This window comes from Callionymus lyra, chromosome 5 (assembly GCF_982586985.1).
Source record: "Callionymus lyra chromosome 5, fCalLyr1.hap1.1, whole genome shotgun sequence".
Taxonomy (NCBI): domain Eukaryota; kingdom Metazoa; phylum Chordata; class Actinopteri; order Syngnathiformes; family Callionymidae; genus Callionymus; species Callionymus lyra.
The window spans coordinates 29,446,842-29,463,772 of record NC_141822.1 but is presented as its reverse complement, the minus strand read 5'-3'; the positions used below and the strand labels follow the sequence as shown (position 1 = coordinate 29,463,772).

General features: G+C 42.8%; 2 protein-coding genes across 3 annotated transcripts; one reads left to right on the top strand and one right to left on the bottom strand.

Moving 5' to 3' along the window:
- Positions 1-1,511: 1,511 nt before the first annotated feature.
- On the top strand, positions 1,512-10,363 carry ipo5 (importin 5). The gene is made up of 26 exons (XM_087791786.1): positions 1,512-1,655; positions 2,728-2,808; positions 3,392-3,584; positions 3,673-3,775; positions 4,015-4,111; positions 4,195-4,299; positions 4,373-4,495; positions 4,621-4,741; positions 4,802-4,889; positions 5,120-5,226; positions 5,680-5,804; positions 5,880-5,969; positions 6,036-6,209; positions 6,277-6,495; positions 6,562-6,645; positions 6,707-6,839; positions 6,903-7,024; positions 7,094-7,190; positions 7,652-7,824; positions 7,893-8,004; positions 8,569-8,624; positions 8,755-8,877; positions 8,943-9,162; positions 9,230-9,458; positions 9,523-9,664; positions 9,729-10,363. Exons 1-26 carry the CDS (start codon positions 1,578-1,580, stop codon positions 9,813-9,815), a joined length of 3,282 nt encoding a protein of 1,093 aa, XP_087647912.1. The 5' UTR covers positions 1,512-1,577; the 3' UTR covers positions 9,816-10,363.
- Positions 10,364-10,998: 635 nt separating this feature from the next.
- atg13 (ATG13 autophagy related 13 homolog (S. cerevisiae)) lies at positions 10,999-16,915 on the bottom strand. 2 transcript variants are annotated; one of them, XM_087791779.1, is made up of 18 exons: positions 16,752-16,915; positions 16,246-16,326; positions 15,883-15,963; positions 15,689-15,808; positions 15,553-15,599; positions 15,104-15,244; positions 15,005-15,045; positions 14,791-14,887; positions 14,221-14,325; positions 14,077-14,159; positions 13,793-13,890; positions 13,469-13,552; positions 12,646-12,752; positions 12,434-12,572; positions 12,299-12,373; positions 12,135-12,245; positions 11,678-11,806; positions 10,999-11,616 (listed from the first exon to the last, which is right to left on the bottom strand). In XM_087791779.1, exons 2-18 carry the CDS (start codon positions 16,312-16,314, stop codon positions 11,539-11,541), a joined length of 1,605 nt encoding a protein of 534 aa, XP_087647905.1. In that variant the 5' UTR covers positions 16,315-16,326; positions 16,752-16,915; the 3' UTR covers positions 10,999-11,538. The 2 variants fall into 2 exon arrangements, with proteins under 2 accessions (XP_087647905.1, XP_087647906.1); XM_087791780.1 differs by lacking the exon at positions 13,793-13,890 and having other exon boundaries at positions 14,072-14,159.
- Between the last annotated feature and the right edge of the window lie 16 nt (positions 16,916-16,931).

Below are 16,931 nucleotides of genomic sequence, written 5' to 3'. Positions count from 1 at the left end.
TACCAGAACCAGAGATATTAACGTGTTGTTAATGGCAGTCACCTTCATTGAATTGTACAGATAGTTACACACATGCAGTTATACACCAGAAGCATTTCTTGCTTCCCTACAACAACAATTACTACTTGTTCATTAAATATATTAAAAAAGGAAGTTTTTAAAATACAATTCTACAATAATTAAATAATTATTAACAACAAATATTTAATAAATAAATAAATGTTTCCCAATATTTTAACTTGTTTTTTGTGTTTCCGTGTTTTTATTTACCACATCTTTGGATCAATAAGGTAATGCCAACTATGAAATGTTTAATCAAACTCCACTTTTGAGTTGTTCTGTAGAACCCTTCATTGTATCGAAGGAACTGGTGGTGGTAAGAAGGACACATGAATGATTTTAATTAAAAATACCATTTTAGTGAAATATCTTTGTACCCGCCCTCACCTTCGGTCATGAGCTTTGGGTCATGACGGGGAGAACGAGATCTGGGATACAAGCGGCTGAAATGTGTTTCCTTCAACGGGTTGCGGGCGTCTCCCTTAGAGATAGGGTGAGAAGTTCTGTCACTCAGGAGAGACTCGGAGTAGAGCCGCTGCTTCTCCGCGTGGAAAGGAATCAAATGAGGTGGTTGGGGCGTCACTTGAGGATGCCCCCCCGGGCGCCTCCCTTTGGAGGTGTTCCAGGAGCATCCAGCTGGGAGGAGACCAAGGGGTCGACCCAGGACCAGATGGAGAGATTTTATCTCTTCACTGGCATGGGAGCGTCTTGGGATCCCTCAGTCAGAGCTGGCAGATGTTGCTCGGGAGCAGGGCCGGGTCTAGGCAAGGGCAAGAGGGGGCCTGGCCCCCTCAAATAAATGTTGTGCCCCCTCAAACCAGGGCCGGGTCTAGGCAGGGGCAAGAGGGGGCCTGGCACAATGCCCCCTCAAGATTTGTGGCTGCCCCCTCATACATGCCTGTCTAGACCCGGCCCTGCTCGGGAGAAGGGTTTTTGGCGCTCCCTGTGGAAGCTGCTGCCCCTGCGACCCCACGACGGATAAGCGGATGACGATGGATGGATGGATTTTAGTGAAATATGCAAAAAACAGGTATAACACTGACATGACGATCATGGGCCCAGAGCAAAGCAGAAATATAGTGCAGCAGCCAAGACAGTAATATATACAATTACAGTAAAACAATTAATGAAACTAAGTAAACTGGCTGAGAATATGATGATAATGGGATCGGTCTGTTTAAAATGGTCTCTGATCACGTTCTTGTGTATCACGCTCCTGCATCTACGCAATGTGAAAGGCATCTCAAGCTCTATTTCCCGCGTTTTACTAATTCCCGCTCGGCGAATAACAGCCAAGCACCCGCTTTTGGGCGTCGACGTCAACCAATGGGCTTTCGAACTCAGTCTGTGGCTGACGTCATGGATGAATGAAGGCTTTTTCGGCCAATAGAAATCGTGCCCTGGCACTTAAGCCGACCAATCACGTCGTCGCTGCGCTCTGCGTGTGTGGCCCGAGCTCAGACTGCCGGACTCAAGTCTCCGCGTCTCCACCCGGCTTGTCTCTCTAACCTGCAGCCATGGCGGAACAGCAGCAGTTCTACGTTCTGTTGGGGAACCTGATGAGCCCCGACAACAACATCAGAAAACAGGCCGAGGTACCGTTGGAAGTTAGCATTAGCAGCGTCACGCTAACTGTTTGGCCAGAGCTCGCGACGCTTGGCCGCGCGCACGGGCTGCAGCCCACGTGCATGGAAGAGCTGACGCTGAGTGCTACTAGCAGCTAATGCTAACCTGCTACACCATGTTGCGTAGTTGTATAAACTCAACGTCACCGCGACATTTCAAGAAAACGATACAGTTTTCATTGTTAAGCGACATGTGTACATGGTTTGTACTTGTCATGGCCCTGTAGCTTTATATCGTTTCGCCGAAGTAATACAGGAAGTAGTATCCAGCTAGTTAGCTTCGATGTTGTATTATATCTTACTGATGCGAATACGAAACACGGAAATCAAACATTACTGTTTATTGTAGTAAATGTGATGCATGTCCCCGACTAACTTGTCATGTTATGTCCCTCCGCCCTTTTAAAATACGCTTTTCCACTAGTGGCCTTCGGTGCTTACATTAGTATCATTTGCTAACGTGGAATCTTGTGATTTCACTTCCATTGCTGGTGTGGCGACTCTGTGGCAGAGGATTTGGTGGAGCTCAGTGGATCCGGCTCTCTTTCTTACCAACATCAGCGCTTTCTTTGAAAAATAGCAGTTGAGCTAATCTTCCTGGACTTAACATCAACTCTTTCCACAAAAGAAAGTCATTGTTCTGCTGGAAACTCCTGACGTTGTTGCTCATCAATGATGTCCGGTCAGTGTCATGGCATCATCTGCCTCAGAAAATACGAGCCATCCATTTATTTTATCTTGTATAAAAGTAGACTCGTTGGTAATGTAAACTAAAAACAAACTGGTTTAAATATTTAAAGGTCCTTCCTAAGAATAGACCATTAGTAAATCCTTTGGTGTTTTTTTTTCTTCTTCTCCACAGCATACAGTCCATCTTTAGTTTGATTCAATTTAATTACAATATTTTCACCTGCAATTTAAACAAAAACAAAGGGTAACTAAGTGTTTAATTTATTGATGGGGAGATTGTCCTGGAGAAGCTTTTGTGAAGGTGCATTCTTATGTGTGAAAATAATTTTTCTGAATTGTGACTTCTCTGCAGGAGACCTATGACCCTCTCCCAGGCCCCACCAAGGTTACGTTTCTCCTGCAAGCTGTCAGAGATGCTTCGGCTGATGAAGAGGTGCGTTTACAATTATTTATTCCAAGAAGCAGTAAATGATGTCTATATTTTTAATTCAGAAATCGTATGAGGAAAACCAAGAAAGGAATGTGAAATGGGTAAATTTCACATTTCCCAATTAGTCTACACTTTGCCAGCTCCTCTTTCATGACTAAAAATATCTGTGAGGAAGCAAAGATGAGGAGTGAGCAGCTGGTAGTTGAAGTAAACACAAGCGTATACCCAAACTCTGAGTCACGCTGACCCGTCTTTGTGCCTGGCATCTTTCAACTGATATTGTAAAATAGTTAAACTCATCCTGCTTATTTTGCATCTCCTGATACTGTCAGCAGCCTGTCACCAAATGTTTTATTAAAGTGTGCCATATTCGTTAACTATTTTTATATTTATATTATATAAATATTAATAATTAATTCATAAAATTGTGACTCATTTGCTAATAATTCATACTAATGCCCATTACGAGCTGTACTTGACAACAAACTGAAGAATGACTTGTTTACATTTCTGAGCTGCAATGTGTTTTGTCATCCATAGATGGCTTTGTTTACCTTTTTAACCCTTTTTTTGTTTTGTCACTCAGGTCCGACAGATGGCGGCTGTTCTGCTTCGACGCCTTTTGTCGTCCTCGTTCGAGGAGGTTTACCCCACTCTTAACCCTGACCTGCAGACGGCCATCAAAGCGGAGCTTCTGACCAGCATCCAGCAGGAGACTTCTGTAAACATTCGCAAGAAGGTGTGCGACATAGCCGCTGAGCTCTCGCGCAACCTTATTGGTAAATGCTGCTACAAAACTTCCTTTTTTTTTTTTTTTAATCACAAGCCTTTGTGTTTACAAAATGTGGTTGTATGTTGTTCCTGTAGATGACGACGGGAACAACCAGTGGCCAGAGGTGCTAAAGTTTTTGTTTGAGTCTGTGAACTCTGACAACATTGGCCTTAGGGAAGGAGCCCTACACATTTTCTGGTGAGTTGACTGAGGCCTATGTATGTGAGCTATCAATGTAGATTACATTTCTGTTTTTAACTTTAATATTAAAATGTAATATTGTTTTCTTGAGTCAGTATTCTTTGTCATAAAATGGTCATTGAGTTTCTATTTAGACTTTATAAGAGTCTCCTCCATTTGCTAGCGTGGATCAGTTGCATCACATTGAATCAACATGATTTTGAAGTCCTAAAGGACATTTCCTCTTATTCTTGCAGGAACTTCCCAGGAATATTTGGTAACCAGCAACAGCACTACCTAGACGTTATCAAGCGCATGCTTGTTCAGTGCATGCAGGACCAGGCTAACCCACAGGTCTCATCTCTATTCCTTGATTATTTTTTTTTTTTCATTCATTTGTCTTTAATATTGTAAAAGTTCCTATTAATTTCCTTCAGATCAGAATGTTGGCATCTCGAGCAGCAGCCTCATTTGTTCTTTCCAATGAAGGCAACACAGTACTGTTGAGGCACTTCTCTGACCTTCTTCCAGGCATCCTTCAGGTATTCTGTGTTTTCTGTAATGCTGGATTATTGTCATTCTGTTTACTGACGTGCTTCTATTCTCGTGATTTAGTCCGTCAATGACTCGTGTTACCAAGGAGATGACTCTGTGCTCAAGTCTTTTGCGGAGATTGCAGACACTGCCCCGAAATATCTGAGACCAAACTTGGAAGCGGCACTGCAGCTTTGCCTCAAGGTGAGTTTACGGGTCAAACTAGCTTTACTTGACCACTAAAGTTTTTTTCATTAGTTGCAACGAAACCCCTTGCATTTCGACATTACATTGTTCTACATTTGAGCTGACTTTCTCGCCTTGCTCAGCTCTGTGCAGATACAAACCTGACCAACATGCAGAGACAGCTGGCGCTGGAGGTTATTGTCACATTGTCAGAAACTGCGGCGGCCATGTTGAGAAAACACACATCGCTCGTGGCTCAGAGCAGTACGTATCATCTCTGTTTTTGTTCTCGAGCGCTGGATTATTAATGCAAGTCCGTGTTAGTTCCTCAGATGCTGGCAATGATGGTGGACTTGGAAGAGGATGACGAGTGGGCCTTGGCAGATGAACTGGAGGATGATGACTTTGACAGGTAATACTAGGTTGTCTTGCCTTTTAATCCCAATCTTTTGGGCTACAGGAATTGTAGTGCGCAATGATTCCAGCAGACGCAGGTCCTTGAACTGAAAAAAGGCGTCTCTGGCTCTAAATTTATAAATGAACCTTTGTATGTATAGGCAATCCTCGCTTTGATGTTACCAATTGTGGATGGAAATTGTCATTTGAATGCCTTGTTAATATAAAGACTTTCTTCTTTGACAGCAACGCTGTAGCTGGAGAGAGTGCTCTGGACAGGATCGCTTGTGGTCTTGGAGGAAAGATAATTCTTCCAATGATTAAACAACACATCATGCAAATGCTGCAGAACCGTAAGTGCAGTTCCAATGTTACTAAGTTCCTCACTGTTGTCACAATCTTTACTGTTTTTATGTGCAAGAAATGCCACAAATGCAATATTGCATAAAATAGTAGTTGTAATGCTGCACTCATTCAAATAACATTTAATTTGTTTCATTGATTTATATGTTGTACATATGTAGAGGTGCTTTTAAAGTGTGCAATTAGGCTTAATAACCATTTGAAGTGAACTAAACACCACCATGGAGAACATCCTCCCTTAAATAAAAAAGAAATGAACTTGAACAAAATCATGCGTGAGTCAGGGTCTCAGCATTTGTGTAAACAGAAGAATGATATTAAAGTTACTTGTATCAACACATTAGTTTGACTAATTTAGTGTCTCTTAAATAGGTGTTGGACCTCTTATGTAAACTAGTCAAAGTCAAACTTTTGACTCTTGGACACTAATTTCTGTTTTCTAGCTGACTGGAAGTACCGGCATGCTGGGTTGATGGCTCTGTCCGCCATCGGCGAGGGCTGCCACCAGCAGATGGAGGCCATTCTCAACGAAATCGTCAACTTCGTGCTGGTCTTCTGTGCGGACCCTGTATGTAACAGACCCCCGGACCCCATACATGACCTCAAACCTTTACAAGGTGTTCACTTAAACCTCTGTCTCTAGCATCCAAGAGTTCGATATGCGGCCTGTAATGCTATTGGACAAATGGCCACAGATTTTGCTCCCACATTTCAAAAGAAGTTCCACCACAAGGTACCTGATCAGCCCAAATTTCCTCACAGCAACATCACTGTGTATTTACAAATTCTTTCTCTTCAGGTGATCTCGACTCTGCTACAGACGATGGAAGACCAGAATAACCCTCGTGTGCAGGCTCATGCTGCTGCAGCGCTCATCAACTTCACTGAAGACTGCCCAAAGGCGCTGCTGGTTCCATATTTGGACAATTTGGTTCGGCAACTTCACGCCATCATGGTGGCCAAACTGCAGGAAGTGAGTCTCCATCACTCCTACTTGCATCATGTGGTAGTTGTTTCTGATCATCATCTGCTTGTCTTAGCTGATCCAGAAGGGCACCAAATTGGTGCTTGAGCAGGTCGTGACCTCCATCGCATCAGTGGCAGACACGGCGGAAGAGAAGTTTGTGCCGTACTACGACTCGTTCATGCCGTCACTCAAACACATCGTAGAGAATGCTGTGCAGAAGGAGCTGCGGCTGCTGCGGGGGAAGACCATCGAGTGCATCAGCCTCATTGGACTGGCTGTTGGGAAGGAGAAGGTACAACTGAGGTTCACATTTCTTGCAGCTGTAGAATCTGACCTGTAAGGGTTAATCTTTTTCTAGTTCATGGTGGACGCCGCAGCAGTCATGCAGCTGCTGCTCAAAACTCAGACAGACTTTAATGAAATGGAGGACGACGACCCTCAGGTGAGCTACTGATGGTGACTAGAGATTGTTGTTCAACCTTACTGACTATTTTCTGGCCCAGATATCGTACATGATCTCAGCCTGGGCCCGGATGTGCAAGATCCTTGGTAAGGAGTTCCAACAGTACCTGCCAGTGGTCATGGGCCCCCTGATGAAGACTGCCTCCATCAAGCCTGAGGTGGCGCTTCTGGACAGTGAGTATTAAAAAATGAGCCCTAACTGACTTCCACGATATAACTGTGTTTCACTGGCTGCAGCTCAGGACATGGAGAACATCTCCGAGGACGATGGCTGGGAGTTTGTCAATCTGGGAGATCAGCAGAGTTTTGGCATTAAGACGGCTGGGCTGGAGGAGAAGGCTACCGCCTGTCAGATGCTGGTGAGAATTGATCCGTCTACTCGTCTTCATCTAAAGGTCGACACGTTGACTAACCATCTTCTTTTTCAGGTTTGTTATGCCAAAGAGCTGAAGGAGGGTTTTGTGGGGTACACGGAGCAAGTGGTCAAGCTGATGGTTCCACTGCTCAAGTTCTACTTCCATGATGATATCCTTGAAAATTACTCATTGTGCTTGTTCATGCACATTTGTTTTAATCTGGGTTAAAGTAGGTTTAAATAACTACCACAAATATTTTCAAATTTTGCTTGATAGAAGTAACATGTTTGATTTTCTGCTTTAAAATTGAACACATTTTAAATGTAAAATATTATGCTAAGTGTGATTGTACTGAAATGTTCTTATATATTGTAAGTAACTTTTAAATCCAATTCATGACCTTTGAATGTGCAAAATATAGATCTGTTTTTTTTTTTACACTTTTGTAAAGACATTCATTAGACTATTTGAAACTTGTATAAAGTTTTCTGATTCTGATTCTGAAAAAGCCCAAATCGTAAAACCTTTTCTATTCAAATGAACCCGCTTTGTCTTAAGATCAACTGACGTACAAAGTTATCGTGATGGTTATAGTATCATTGAAGACAGTTTTCTCCTTGATGGAAACACGTGTGCGAGTGGCAGCTGCTGAGTCCATGCCTCTGCTGTTAGAATGTGCCCGAGTCAGAGGTCCGGAGTACCTGACAGAGATGTGGCTCTTCATGTGCGACGCTTTGATCAAGGCCATTGGAACCGAACCAGACTCTGACGTTCTCTCTGAAGTAATGCACTCTTTTGCAAAGGTAAGGATCCCTTTAAAACTTCCAAGATTTTTTTACAGACTTGTTTTTAATTCAGTTTTCTTTTGAAGTGTATTGAGCTGATGGGAGACGGCTGCCTGAACAAGGCTCACTTTGAGGAGTTGATTGTCATCTTGAAGGGGAAGCTGGAGGAACATTTCAAGAACCAGGAGCTCAGACAAGGTGGGATCTGTGTGATATTGTATTGACATTACTTTGAAAATCTGCATACAATAGAATCTTAAGGATAACATTTACCATAAACGGTTATTTTAGTCATCCTTCGTTTTGAACTGCATATTAAGCCCTATTCGCACGATATAAGTATTACCTGGGGACCTCTGGTAATTTGTAATGATTACGGAGAATGCCTGAGTTTTAATCCTGTGCGACTGCACCATGTCTTTGATTTGTAATGTCATAATTCTGCCACGAATTGCCTACTATAATTCACCAAACGAATGTCTGGTGATAATACTAATCCCGTGGGAAGCGGTCTGTTTGTAATTCTGAATGCCGCATATATTCCACTTTAACGCACTTCTAGACACTCGCCATTGTGATTTACAAAACACAGAGGTTCCCAGGTAATACTTATCCCGTGCGAATAGGACTTTAGTGAAAATTGAGTCAACCCAATTCTTGAAACGTGAAAGTTTGATTTGATCACATGGTCTTTATATAGTAATGCAAGTGTCTTCTAGTCTGTAAACATTTTGGATTAATTTAAAATAAAACTGTTTGCAGCTAAGCGAGAGGATGAGGACTATGACGAGCAGGTTGAAGAAACATTACAGGACGAGGTTAGTAAATCAATGATTCTACACTCGTATGACATTGTCTGTTATTTTGGTAAAGAACTTTAATGCATGTCAGTTTAAGGTAAACTCTTTTGAAAGGTGTCTTATTTCCTGGCTTAAAATGGTCTTTCAGGATGAGAATGATGTTTACATCCTGACAAAAGTGTCGGATATCTTGCACTCGGTGTTCAGCAGCTACAAAGAAAACGCTCTACTGTGGTTCGAGGAGCTGCTGCAGCTCATTGTGCAGTTGATTGTAAGTAAAGACATTCAACTCTGGTTCAGTGTAGTTCATTTGTAACAGTCTGTCCTGTGCTTCAGTTGCCAGAAAGACCGTGGGCTGACCGGCAGTGGGGCTTGTGTATCTTCGACGACGTGGTGGAGCACTGCAGCCCGTCCTCCTTCAAGTACGCCGGCTTCTTCCTGCAGCCGATGCTGCAGTCGCTGACGGATGTGAAGCCTGAAGTGCGGCAGGCGGCCGCCTACGGTGTTGGTGTCATGGCTCAGTTTGGAGGAGAGAGTTACCGCACAGCTTGCATGGGTATGTTCTGTTCCTCAGTGAAGCGGGGATTTTTTTTTTTTTGGCCAACACTTCCTCTTTTGTTCAGACGCCGTCCCGCTGCTGTTCCAAACCATTCAAGCCACCGACTCGCGCGCCAAAGAGAACGTCAACGCAACAGAGAACTGCATCTCCGCTGTAGGCAAAGTGCTGCGGTTTAGACCCGAGTGTGCAAACGTGGACGCCATCCTGCCACACTGGCTCAGCTGGCTGCCACTGGACGAGGACAAGGAGGAAGCCGTTCACACGTTTGACTACTTGTGTGACCTCATCGAGAGGTAAAGCACTGCTTTTGTCATCACTAGATCTCCAACCATGATGATTAACCACTTGTTTCTCCAGCAACAATCCAATTGTTCTGGGACCCGACAACTCCAACCTCCCCAAGATCTTCCTCATCATTGCTGATGGTGTCGCAAACGAGTCGATCAAGAATGAAGATGCGTGCAGCAAACGACTGGCCAATGTCATCAGACAAGTGCAGGTGAGTCCAGCTCTCCGTCACATGTGTCGTCCTTCAGCCGCTGACTGTGGGTTTCTTGTTTTAGGGTTCTGAAGCCTTGTGGTCTCAGTGTGTGTCCGCTCTGAACGAGACGCAGCAGAACGCTCTACAAAACCTCCTGAGCACCGTCTAATCCTTCCCTACACTCCGCCTTCTTCCTCCTGCTGTGACTAGTGATGCTGGCTCCGCCCCCTTGGCCACCTCATCTACATCCTCCGACCACATGCAGCCAACCCGGGGAAGTAGGTTGGACATCTGGGACATTTCGAGGACTATAAAAGGGTCATGAACAGAACTGCTGAATGAAGTGGAATGCACACTGGGCGATCACTGCCTCTCCTGTGAAATATTTTTTAATTTTTTTTTCTTGTTTGGTGTTGCCTGATGGGGACGTCTCCATGGTAACAGCATGTCTCGGTGACTAACTGTAGAGTATATAGACAGATTTGACATGACTTTGGGAACTTTGAAAATTTTAAGCAGATATCCTTCGTATCTTCCAGATCAATCGACCACGTGTTAAGAACGGTTGCGTCCCCTTCAGTAGCACAGATGGGGTTCACATGGCTGAAACTGTATGTAGGGAAATATTTAGTCTGGCTGTCAACTCAGTCCTGCAGGTTTGATGGAATCAAAGTTTAAAAAAAATGAAATAAATTCCATTTACAAATGAAAAATGTTTTTAGACTTGTGTGAATGTGTCCTGAACCGCTGAACAATGTTGGCTTTCTGCATCTTCAGCCAAAATATCCTGGTCGTGAGTTTATACTTATGTTCATAGTGAAACTTTTGGCCCTTTTGTGGCTATTCATGTCACCGGTGTGAAGGGATGCTGAGACTGAGGGATGAAGTGGGACTGTCTGTGTTACAGTGGTTCTCGTCATACCTTTCCGGGCAGTTACAGTGTATCTGCCAATCAAATGAGGTCTGAATCAGCAGATCTGTTGCGTAGTCATAAGGTTCTTTTATTTTTGCTGTACTTGATTCCCCTGGGTAAAATAATTCAGAGATTTCCTGGTATATAATTTTTTTTTTACTGATGACATCCAGCTCTTTTGATCCAACTGAGCCCCAGAGGCTGAACAGCTTAGTCAATTGTTTGCTAGAAATCAAACAATGGCTCAGAGATGGAAACATCAAGACCTTTTTATATATATTTTTTTTATTCAAGCAGGCTTTTTCTGAGACTCCTGTGTTGTCTTGACCTTTTAGCATATATTTTATGGAGTAGTTTTGATTGTTTAAGCACTCTACAAATATAAATTACTTGGTCGTCAACCTTAAGAACAGCCATTAACTCAAATGAAATGAATTGATTTAACACAGGACAGCGAGTTTTGAAAACCCATGCTTTTATTAGTATGTCATCTGCAAACAAGGCTCTGATGCTCTGCAGAAAGTTGGAGGTACACGAATGAGCTGCGTGATGCCCTTCAGGTCACTATCGTTTCCTCATTCCAGGCTGTTGAATTTTACATCTTATTTACAATCTTGATTTAAAAGATTGTTTACTCCTGGTCACGACACACGTTTCACATTTCTAAATGAGGTGGATGCCTCTGCTCTCTTCAATGGTATTCTAACATTCACCTCATATCCCAGACCTGCTGGAAACTTCACATTAAGCTGGAGGCGACGATTGACTGGTTTTTTTTTCATCTCTAGTGTCGACATTTCTCTTCCAAGTGTTATTGGGAGCAAATGTAGTACTGACTGGGCTCAAATTAAATGGCTAGAATTTGGTTTTTGAATCAACACCTGTAAAGCTTGGAGGGTTTAAATGTTGTGTATTTACAGTCCGTCTGTACAATGAGTCGTTTTCATAGACTTGGTGAAGGTTTTAAGTCCCGACTGAACTACTGCAGCATGTCCACGAAAGCATCAAACTCATCGATGTTCTTCTCGTAAACCTTTAGCTTTTCAGGGAGCGAGTCCTGCAGGAACATAGGTTTGAGTCACTTGATGTATTAAAAAGGGTAAATGAGTAAATCTTACCAAATCTTCAGCCATCGATTGAGAGCTGATGTGTAACGACAAGCTGGCCAGCTGAGGTGGATTTTGGAATTCTCTATAGAAGGTCCCCAAGTCCATAGGCAACAAGTCGTCTTTGGAGAACGCAGGACGCTAGAGAGAGAACGGGTCAATTATGGAACCTTCATGAAGGATATTTTGGGACTTTTCACTGCGTGAAACCTAATTGTGATTCTAACCCACTCCACATTTATTTTCTGCCATTTGTTGTAATTTTCTATAAAACTGAAATTAACGTCGGCCCCATAGCTCATATGTATTTACTTTATACTGGCACCTTTTAAAAATTACCCAAAATGATTATTAATCTACTTTGATTTTAAATTTGGCAGGACACAAATTTAGTAACTTCCCAGTTAAAACCTTTTCATCTTCTAGCGAGTGTTTCTGACAGCTGACCTCTTAAACAAGTCGCACTCACCATGTCAACCATGACAAAGTCATCCTGCTGTCCAGAACCTTCTTCTGAGCCCTGTGAGTGAAGACTGGTTTGGAGGGGAGACGAGCACAGCGGGGAGTCTGGAGGCTGCACCTGTACATGAGTGTGTTAGAGCAGCACTGATACATGTGTCGGCTCAGATCTACCATTGGATCGTTGGATTCAGACTCCAGACCTCGCGGCGCTAAAGCGGTAAACGGCAGGTCCAGACTGGCCATCACCTGCACACACGGACCAATTTGAATAACCTTCAAGTGAATGTCAATATAAATGTGGTTTACCTGTTGATTTGGTTTGTTGACCAAGGCGCCCACCTTCCTGGTGAAGGTGTTGAGGGTCTCGATGGGGTTTGCGGGAGAAACGCTGCGTCTTAAGTCTCGTTTGGTGTCTCCACTCCGGGAGAAATCGTCATCGTCGCCACTGTTGAGACAAACGTGCAGGATGAGTCGCTCTGAGGCGGGACGACAAACACACTCTGGGGTCTGTGGTTCACCTGCTCCCAGGGGTGTGGGGAAAGTTATCAGCCGTCAGATGGGCGTCGGCAGCATGAACGGGCTGAGGGGGAAGTAGAGCATCGCCGCCTTCTTTCCCAGTATGTGCCTGGAAACAGCAGAGTCGACGTGGATTAGGAACGGTCGACGCTGCTATATACAGAGATCAAGGTTTCCGTCCTGTTTTGTCATCGTGTGAGTCAGTCCGACATCAAAGGCAGACGTGTGTCATCTCCACTTTGAAAGGACACCAAGTTAAATGTCTGATAGATACTGAGAGACCTGAACGCTGCGCCACACATTTCCTTAAATCCTAAAGTCCAGGGGCTGAATTCAGCCCGCCAACAAATAATGAAGTCAACAATTCTACAGATTTACAATATTAAGCAAAACTGATGTTGAAGAAAACCAATTTCTTCACTTGGTGAAGGTTTGAAGTAGGACCAACAATTAAAGAACCACAATCAGACTCCTGCTTCATTTACAATTTATATTTTGCTCGGCACATGACTGAGAAGAACTTTTGCACCTTGTGTGATTTATTTAAAACTCATGGTCATTTGTAAAGCCAGTCATATGTGGCCTGGAAGATCTTGAATTAAGTTTGCTCAAATGGGAAAATTGAATACTAATATTTTGAGAACATAAATAGTTGTCAGAAAACAAGAATTCCAAGCAGGAAATATTTTCACCTGAGTTGGATGCTCACGATCATTCAAAGAATTAAAATCTGCTCCGACTCATTTACTGTTCAACAAATCTACCTCTGTTTACTCAAGACTGCTGCCCACTTTTGTGATTTGAGTTTGTTACTGATTGACTTACCTGGTTTGGATTGACAGCACCATGACAGTGATCAGCAGCTCCTCCCTGTGGCGGAGTCTGGTAGGACAACCTGGAGCTGTACAGCTACAGAAAAACAAACAAGTCACATAACATGAGAACTACAAAGGCTATTATTATTTTGGTAGGAATGTCACAAATGCTAGAAATCAAACAAGGTGACGTAAACATGATGGTCGTCTATGTCAGGTGTGCAATACAGGTAAACATGGATCTTACCTCACACATCACATCAGAACATACTATTTGTCGTTCAAACACGATGGAAAGGAGAGGAGAAAACACACTACACTATCATAGACTCACGGTGTGAGAACCAGGAGCCAGTTGGAACTGCAGACTGTCCAGTGGGAGGGGCTTGGACAGTTTAGAGGGAGAAGGACTCAGAGTACAAACACACTGAGGTGCCAGGAAGGAAGAGCAGACAGAAGAGTAATGAGCGAAGTAAAGATCAGCTGCAGCGCGACATTCTGGACAGATGAACCCCGAAACCTCAGACAAAGTTTCCGACCAGCGTCAACACATCCGTACATGTTGGATCAAAGCTGAACCTGAGAGTCACGAGGACACAGAGCATCATCCTACCTGAGAGGGAGGAGAGGTTGAGAAGGAGGTGGTGCAGACCTCCTGAGAATCCTGGACTCCTGCCAACACATCTTCATCGTCTGGGGCTCTGGAACGGTCAAGGTTTGGTGTTAAAAAGACGACACTTGCATTTTTCTTGTGTATCGCACCTGTAGTTGCACGGCTGGCCCATGTTGACGGGTCTCTGGGTCCCCGGAGGATCCACGAAGTGATCCAGGATTATCCCCATGATGGGAGCCGAGGGTTCAAACTGCCTGCAGACACAAACAAACACGACCATTGAAGTCTCTTTCTGGCTCCAGTTTTATTAAAGGTCATATTTGAAATCTTAAACATTTGTGTTCTGCATGTTTGCATGTTTTAAACCAGGGACCTTCAGTTGGTGCATTAACTGATGAAGTTTATTTGCAGTACCTCATTGCTGGAGTCAGTTTTGTCATTATGGCTTTGAAGATGGAAACACAACGCAGTTTAACACCTCAATCCTACGCAGAGTCAAATACATTTAATTGTTTTAAAGCGTTCATTATGTCTCTGGCTTCGTCTTCTGAGTTTCCCTCGGGTTCTCAGGTGTCAGGTGTCAAGGCGAGGGGTTGCAGCGGTTAAATAGGAGAGTGTCCTCAAAACGTCTTTGTGACTTAATGAAAATTTGATTTGTCGCGACATTCAGGACTTTATTGTGTCGCATGTCAAGCTTTGAGGACGAGGGATTGAATCACCTGCTGGACATCAAAGCCAAGTTGGTGCGGTAAGCACACGATAGCGTGACAGTGCCGACAGGTGTACCGACCACTCCCACTCGCACCGACTGAAATCCTGAAACCACAAATATATCCTCCGAATTTAGGGCTGATTGATATTTCGACCATTTCATTTAAGCACAAACATAAGATTAACATACAATTAAAAAAAATTAAAATGATTAATTTTTACCTTCTCCAAGACCGCTGAGCTGAACTTCACCCACGTAGATTCTAGACATACAGGATCGATGAACAACATGTACGAAGACACAACTGGTGCACAACTGACCTGTATAGTATGACATAGTCATGACCCTGCTTTCGTGACAGTTTGTAGGCTGGTGTGACTCTGGTGATGACCAACAGAGACTTGAGGAGAACCGACAGACGGTTGTAGACCGTGTACGACACTTTGATCTCCTTGTCACACCTGTTGAGTAAAAACATGCGAGTGTAACACAAATACACAACTCTTTCAAGAGTTTCATCGCACAGGCGTCTCAAATAAGACTTTTTAATAAAGAAATGACACCCATAAACATGACAAATGGTAGTCATTTGTGACTTTTTAAATAATAATCTTTACTTTCTCTGCGTTAAAATATTTTTTAATAAAGAGATATTTTAGAGTAAATTATAGCCAACACTATTACAATTAACATTAGTGTTAGTTGTGTTTCGGTTCAGTGGCAGCTAAAAGAGAGGCCATTACCAGAGTAGTCAAAAAGCTGCACTTACTTTTCATTCATCTCCAAACACCAGGTTTCTAACTCCATGGAGTCGCCCTTAAAGGAAAATATGTTGGAAAGACATTGATATCTAAATTTATATTCAGTCTTGTGCAACGTAAAGTTAAAAGTTCATTATGTTTCACCTCAGATGTCTTCAATGAGATCTCCACACACATGGAGCGCCCCATGCTGGGCAGCTGACCAGCCAGTGCCTTCTTGGCTTCATGAGTCACCTCCGGGATGTCTTTAATTGCCAAATTAAACTGAGGAGTGACATAATACAAATATTGGTGAAACTGTTGCATCAGCAACCATGAGAACGCTCTTAAAATCATACCCAGTCTGAGCCAGGGGGTGATGAAGAAGAACGTGTGAAAATCTTTTCTCCAAGACGAGCTTGAACTATCACCTGGACAGTCTGTGAACACAAAAGTATGAACTACTAAGAAAAGTCTACAAAATATGAATCATGTAAAATAATATGGATCCTGCTATTATTTGCAGATCTTTTGACAATCTGATCATTGATAAACATTTACATTAACTTAATGTGCTGTCCTTTAAGCATATACAACCAACTTAAATCACAAACATTTCTGTTGTGTACTGGCCCTTTTTTTTAAAGAAATCTGGTGGCCCAATGTGTAACAAAACATTACAATCGTTTAATAAGGAACACATTTGAATGCTGTCAACTCACCTTCAAGGCAAAAAACTTAATAAACTTGTCCAGGTCTCTTTTATCCTGTGGACTCAGGTCACTGTCCATGTTGCCACAACCCTACAATCAAAATACATTTTAGACTGACTTAACACTCAGTAATAAATATACTGTAATGAGTCACTGTAAGGTGTTTTAAACACCTCGATAAAACTGAAAATTCCAGTTCCGTTCTTAAAAACGCTGAAATAATTTAGAAAAAAAATCATTCGTAAAAAATAATGTGATTCCAGAAATTTACGAAACCATCCTGTAAAACGATATTTGACGTAGGCAGAAGGCCTTCACGTTGGCGTGTACATTTATTTTCACATGAGAGAGCTTTGAGTCTCTCGATAAAATACAATTACATCTATTGTTTCGTTCACGATGTCAAAACTGTCATTTTGAACGTTCATTATTTTAAGACAAGCGAATTGGGAACATTAGCATTCTGCTAATGCTAACTGACAATGCCACGCACTTGGACTTTATCGAATACTTACATGCGTTTTTCAGCCACCAATCGGATTCAGAAAATTATGCAGTTCTAGAAATATCGGACATTCAACTGCTAGTTTAAGATTCACGAAGGTTCCGATTTTAGAGAATTTAAGGACGAGCTTTCAGCCTGTGTTTATTTTTCCTCCATGTCGACGTGTTTGTATGTCTTCACTTTCTGACCA

Bases quoted from the DNA above. Each gene is read 5' to 3' on its own strand.
- ipo5 (XM_087791786.1), top strand. From the start codon at position 1,578: ATGGCGGAACAGCAGCAGTTCTACGTTCTGTTGGGGAACCTGATGAGC. The intron at 6,840-6,902 runs GTGAGTATTAAA...CACTGGCTGCAG, and splicing joins TGAGGTGGCGCTTCTGGACA to CTCAGGACATGGAGAACATC. The intron at 7,191-7,651 runs ATATCCTTGAAA...TGATGGAAACAC, and splicing joins CAAGTTCTACTTCCATGATG to GTGTGCGAGTGGCAGCTGCT.
- atg13 (XM_087791779.1), bottom strand. From the start codon at position 16,314: ATGGACAGTGACCTGAGTCCACAGGATAAAAGAGACCTGGACAAGTTT. The intron at 15,809-15,882 runs GTATGATTTTAA...GTCACTCCTCAG, and splicing joins CACCCCCTGGCTCAGACTGG to TTTAATTTGGCAATTAAAGA. The intron at 14,888-15,004 runs GTAAAAATTAAT...TTGTGGTTTCAG, and splicing joins GCTCAGCGGTCTTGGAGAAG to GATTTCAGTCGGTGCGAGTG.